General features: G+C 39.2%; 1 protein-coding gene across 1 annotated transcript; it reads right to left on the minus strand.

Annotated features, from left to right (window-relative positions):
* Positions 1 to 2,553: 2,553 nt before the first annotated feature.
* Positions 2,554 to 3,498, minus strand: LOC104856011 (olfactory receptor 14K1). Its single transcript, XM_019206190.1, has one exon. It carries the CDS (start codon positions 3,496 to 3,498, stop codon positions 2,554 to 2,556), a length of 945 nt encoding a protein of 314 aa, XP_019061735.1.
* Between the last annotated feature and the right edge of the window lie 2,739 nt (positions 3,499 to 6,237).

Consider the following 6,237-nt stretch of genomic DNA (forward strand, 5'->3'; position numbering starts at 1 on the left):
TTTAGGACAAAAAGGAAAATAAGCAGTGTTACAAACTCAACAAGACAGGCTTATTCAGAACAAACCTGTGAGGGACCAGTCTGGCATTAGAGACCTGACCATCATTTCTCATATGGTCTTTAAGGTCTCTATAGAGTCATGAGCATGAAAAAAATGGGAGCCATGGAAAGGAAGTCACGATGGGGCTTTCAGGGGTGATAATTCAATACAAAGGAGTTGTACTGTGGACAATTGAGAATATATGAGGAGTTGTGTGTTGTTTGTCAAGAGTAGGATGAACAATGATTGAGAGTTATAGGATGTAGCTGTACTTACTGCGCCTTATCAGCACATCACAGTACAACTGCAGTAGGTGCACAAGAACAGAATGGAAGGGATTTAAAGTGCTCTCTGCTCCAACCAAGGTGTCAGTGGTTGGACCCTTCAGTTGGGCCACAAGATATATATTGCATATTCTGACCTAGACTTCAAGGATTTCCTGGGGTTTTGTTATTTTAATTTATATTTTTCTCAGAGCAATGGAAGTAGTAGCAGTGGAATGACCCTGGGTATTGTTCAAACTCAAGGGTGTGGAGTGGAGTGGTCTTTCAGACACAGTTGTGCTACCTGAATTAATGTTATACACTTGAAATTATATCTTCAGGCACTGAATTTGTGAAAGTTCCCCTGGACATTCAGAATGCTATTGACTTAATATAGTCAGCATAAAGAGTCTTTGCATTTTAATGTCCTCATTTCACTACGTAATTAATTCAAAGACTATTAGGATGAGTCAGCTGGTGTACTGGGAGTCTGTATATATAAAGAGAAAGATGGTTTCTAGCTCACTGGAAAAGACAAAGTAATACTTAACTAGTCAGCAACCACCAACAAGAAATGTGAAGCTGAAGTTGGCCAAACAAGCCTTTGTCTCCATTTAATTTCATCAGGTGTTTTCTGTGATTACAGCCACATATGAGCATGGAGACTCCTCCTTTCCCCTCTCTGTGAACTGAGCAGCTTGATGTCAGCCGCTGCCTCACTCAGGACCTGCTGTGTACCAAAGAGACTCTCTATATAACAGCTCTCAGATTATCTCTGAAATCTCCTCTAACTTCCCTAGAAGTTTGATTCTACATCCTCTACTTCATCCAAATTTTCTCCAGCATGGAGTTTAAAATTTAAGACTTAGGAAGAAATATCATTAAGAATTGCAAAAGTCTGTGAGTTTGCTATCATTTACATCAGTGGGTGTAAAAATCAGACAGAAAGTTAAAATTTTATTGATCTCCAGTGATTTTGGAACCATTTTTCAGTGCTCTTATTCACACACACACACATATCAATTTTTATTTATTTCACTCCTAATAAATAATATTACAAATCTAATTAATTTCTAACCCGGGTCCTTGTGCTTGCAAGATAGGTGAAAGTACCACTGAGCTAAATCCCCACCCCATATGCAAGTATTTAGAGATTGAAAATGTGAAATGAAATGCTTTATAATTTTTCAGAGTCACATTGCATTTAAACTACACTTTGAAGTTTGACTAGAATTTGTACAAATAGGAGAGTTCATGAGACAAGTAATAGAAGGAAACTCCAAAGGTATTCAGTGAGCATACAGTGTTTGAAGAATTTGCCAGTGGCCACAGCCTTTTCTACAGCCTGTGTTATGGTCTCTGTACAGAAAGCCATGCCCCACCTCCCTGGGCCTCAGTCACCCACCTGCTCTGTGAGGATCCTCCTACCAGGGGGAGGACTGCAGGGTTTGAAAGTGTGTTCTGTCAAGATGGTGGTCAACACAAAAGAATTTCCCCTCCTAAATGAAAAGCGAACAAACTAAAAGGGAGTCTGTGCTCTGTAGTCAGAGCAGTACTCGATTTTTAACATTGAGGATACAGGAAATGTCATGAGGTAGTGAGAGTCTGGAAGACATGTTCATGATGCCATGTTCCCAGATTCTAAAGAATATTTAGAAAATGTCAAGGATGCACATATTAGAGTCGAACAGCTTTCTGTAAAGAGATGGGTATGCATCCAGAAACATAATTTATTTCATGAAAAATGTGAAAGATTAAATGGTTTATTAGATAGAATAAATCAAACAAGTATTCAACTATGATAAATCTAAGACATCTTAAATTAGGATAAAATCATAAATTTGAAATAATTTCCACTGAAGAGTGATCATTGCAAGTTATAATAAAGCCTAATTGTCAAAACCTAGGAAGCACAAGGAAAAAGCTAGAGAAATAGAACATCGACAAAATACAAAGCAAAATGAGTGATTAGGAGCAATGAGAATCACACACAAGTCCCCTGGGTGTGGAAAGTCACAACAACAACAATAACAAAAAACTCATCCAAGGCACAATCGAAAAAACTTCATAATTTCTGTACCACAAAAGCTCTAAAGTGAATGAGACTAGGAAATGACTTACTTTCTACTGAAACTGAAAATCTGAGGTCACCAAAGGAGAACCCTAAGGTCTAGTGACCTCTAGGGAGAAATCCCCCAGAACAGCTAGTCAGGGGAAAAATCACTTCAAGAATGTTGCTGCCTCCTTTAATTTAGTATCTTTGTATTAGTCGCCTTCTTGTCTTCCTCAACACTTTACTTAGAGCAGATTGAATGTCCCTGTTCCTCAGACAGTAGATAATGGGGTTCAGAGCTGGGGGTGCCACAGTGTAGAACACAGAACAAAGCAAGTCTAGAAGAGGTGGTGCATTGGAGGTCTGCTTTAAATAAGCAGCAGCACCTGTCAGGAGAAAGGTGCCCACAACCACCAGGTGGGGCACACAGGTGGAGAAGGCTTTGGACCTTCCCTCTCTGGATGGCATCTTCAACACGGTAGAGAAAATAAACACATAGGAGACCATGATGCAAACCAAACATGAGAAACCACAGAGGACCCCAAGGCCTACACTGACACTGATAGCAGCATGCTCCTCAGAACAAGTGAGCATTAAAAGAGCAGGGACGTCACAGAAAAACTGGTGAATCCTGTTGGAGCCACAGAACTCCAGGGAGAAAGTCCCAGCTGAGTACAAGATTCCAAAGACCACTCCGCTGAGCCAGGACACAGCCATCAGCCGGACACAGCACCCTTTGTTCATGGCAGCCTCATAGTGCAGAGGGTGACAGATGGCGACATAGCGATCATAGGACATGGCGGTGAGGATTCCCACCTCTGATGTTAGCCAAAGGACCATCAAGAAGAGCTGACACACACAGCCCAAGAAAGAGATGGCATCGCTGAGGGTGATGGAGTTGAGAATGGATTTGGGCAATGTGGTGGAAACGAGGCAGAGGTCCAGGAAGGACAAATGCCTGAGGAAGAAGTACATGGGGGTGTGGAGGTGGCGGTCAAGAACTGTGAGGAGGACGATGGTCAGATTCTCCAGCGTGGACACCAGGTAGACAAGGGAGAAGAGGGCAGCCTGCAGCCCCAGCAGCACCGTGCTATCCGTCAGTCTCAGGAGCGAGAACCCGCTCAGAAAGGTCTGGTTCTTCATATTGTTCTGTCATGAGGTGTCTGTTGAGCCTGAAAGAAAATGGGAGAGTTAAAAACATCACATTGCATGGAGGAAAACACACCCATGTTTGTATCATCACAGATATTCTCAGCTTAATCTTGTAACTCAGTGTAGGGAGTGGACTCTATGTGCATCAACAGATGAATGGACAAAGAACTCATGGTATTTATCCACAGTGGAGCACTACCTTACTATCCTCAAAGAGACCATCTTGAGGTCTTAGTAGGAAAGTGGGTGAGGCTGGAGTCCATGATGTCAACTGAAGTAAATCAGACACACAAGCTTAAAAAAATCAGTTTCCCTTCCATAAGGAACTTGTATAAGTGAAGATTATATAAAAGAGATAGGAAACAGAGAGATCTTTTTAAAATGGGAAGTGGACAAGCCATGGTGTGAAGGAAAGGGAAAGAGGTGTAGAAAAATGGAGATGTTTTATGTACTTGTACCAATTCCTCGCTGTGAATGTAGTCATTACACAATGCAAATGTGTTCTAAGACAAATAAACATTAAAATACAACCAACATATCACCTATTATTCATATCTCCATTCTTGAGACATGCATAGATTAGCATCCTTAATTAGATGGAAAGATTAAAAACACCAAAATATTCAAGTGTGTATTAAAATGAGGTATAAAAAATGATGGGCTGGGAATTAGTCTAAATTTATTCTTTTTTTTTTTTTTTTTTTTGAGACAGGGTCTCATTATGTAGTTGAGACTGACCTGGAACTCACTGTGTAACCCAGGCTGGTCTCAAAATTTCACAGGAATCCTCCTGCCTCAGCATCCAAAGTACTGGGATTACAGGCATGTGCCACCATGCATAGCACAGTCTAAATTTATTTTGAAAGATGAAACAAATTTTACATATCACCAATAGAATGTGAAATAACTTTGACATTTTTTTCTTATTAAGATTTACAGGATTGGCTGCATAATAATAACTGGAGTAGGGTATAGGATGCTCCTTTTCAAATACTAGTTCTTGGTGTGATCCGTTTGCAGATTACAAGTCCTGGGTGAAATATCTGCTGGGTGTAAATAAAGTAAATAAGTAAACCAGGTATTAGTTTTGCCATCAGTTGGTTCAGCTGTTTAAAGTGATACCCACAGAAATGTCTCTCTCTGAGAGGATATTCCATGACTTTAGAAATCTAGTAGTCAGTTAATTAGAAACATATAAAAAAAATCTGAAAATTAATAATGAAACACTTATCATTATGAAGGGTTGTCACTATTAATTATGCACTTCACCTTCTCAAGACATTAAGATCCTTCCCATTGTTTTTAGAATATTCAATTCCTTGGTGTAGATATTATCATAAAACCTATTATTTTGATTTTAGAGCAACTATTTAGCACAGCACAGAGCACTGGAATCTCCTTAAGCCACTTTGATGCTTTGACTTTTAGATATACAGTGTCATTGTGCATAACTAGAAAAACATGATAGTAATGCAGACAACTGGGTCCATGTAATAGGGAGGATTCTGTCCACACTGAGAACCAGCCCATGTGGGAGACCAGGATACCCAGCTGCTTAGTCCTTAGAGCCTCTTTGTACTTTCCCTCCCTCCAGCAAAATTTCTTTCCTTGTCTGGTCAGCCCTACTCCTCCTCAAGGTGAGAGGAGTTTCTGTGAGCATCCAAAAGTGTCTGCAGCCCAGGCCAGGCAGGAATCCTGAGATGCCCTGGGCTGTGTGAAGTGGGACTGTGGACAGTAGGGACACAACCCTGTGGGGCCCCTCCCCATTGCCTGCAGAGGCCACCGGGGTCACAGACTGGGGGCCTTCTCTCTCCTCCCTAGGTAGATGCATCAGCTTGAGGAGATTTTGCACCCTTTGAGATGAGCATCTTCACTTCCTAGTTCTCCAGATCTTTGTGCCCTCATAGGAGGCAGAATCTGCCCAGACTGATGGCTCAGCCCTGGTGGTGTCCTCTGCCCCTACGCGGTGAGCAGGCTCAGCCTTTCCTTCTGTCCTGCAGAGAATGTGTCCGTCCCTCCCTGTGCTGATTTCTCAACTTCTGACAAGCTTTGTTCTCTCACTGAACTGTTCTCCCAGGAGTAGAGCTGGGAAGTGGAGGTGAGATTTGAGCAGAGCAGTTCCTCTCTCACAAGTGACACATAATTTCCATTAATAAGAAAAAATTATCTTAACATCTGAATGCCAAACCTACTACTTTCACAAATTATTATTATCATAAATAATAATTATAACCATTATAAATAAAAATACAAATTATTATTAAAATTATTATAAAATAATTATTAAAATTATTATTTTTGCTATAAATAGTAATTATAAATATTATAAATAATAAGTAAATTATTATATATTACTATTAATAATTATGCTAATTATTATAGATTATTTTATTATGATTATAAATAATGAATAAATTGTTATTTATATAAATACTTTCAGTTGAATATTATGATTTGATTTGGAAAAGATAACACTTAGAAAATTTCAAGAAAGAAAATTATTAAAAAATGAATACTTCCTATTTTCATCATATAGAAAAATATTTATTGCCCCTATTATAAAATATTGCCTTAATGAAAACATAGCTATATTTTAATGTCTAATATAGGTTTGAAATAACTTAATATTTTTTTAAAAACAGCATGAAAATTTTGTTCAATGTCCTTTAGACAAAATCTCTATTGTGGTAACAGGTAAAATTTAAACCTCATGTTATTACTCTATTTGAG

This window comes from Fukomys damarensis, unplaced genomic scaffold (genome assembly GCF_012274545.1).
Source record: "Fukomys damarensis isolate Sample0158 unplaced genomic scaffold, DMR_v1.0_HiC HiC_scaffold_3, whole genome shotgun sequence".
Classification (NCBI taxonomy): Eukaryota; Metazoa; Chordata; class Mammalia; order Rodentia; family Bathyergidae; genus Fukomys; species Fukomys damarensis.

Coding starts and splice junctions, on each gene's coding strand:
- LOC104856011 (XM_019206190.1), bottom strand. CDS start 3,498: ATGAAGAACCAGACCTTTCTGAGCGGGTTCTCGCTCCTGAGACTGACG.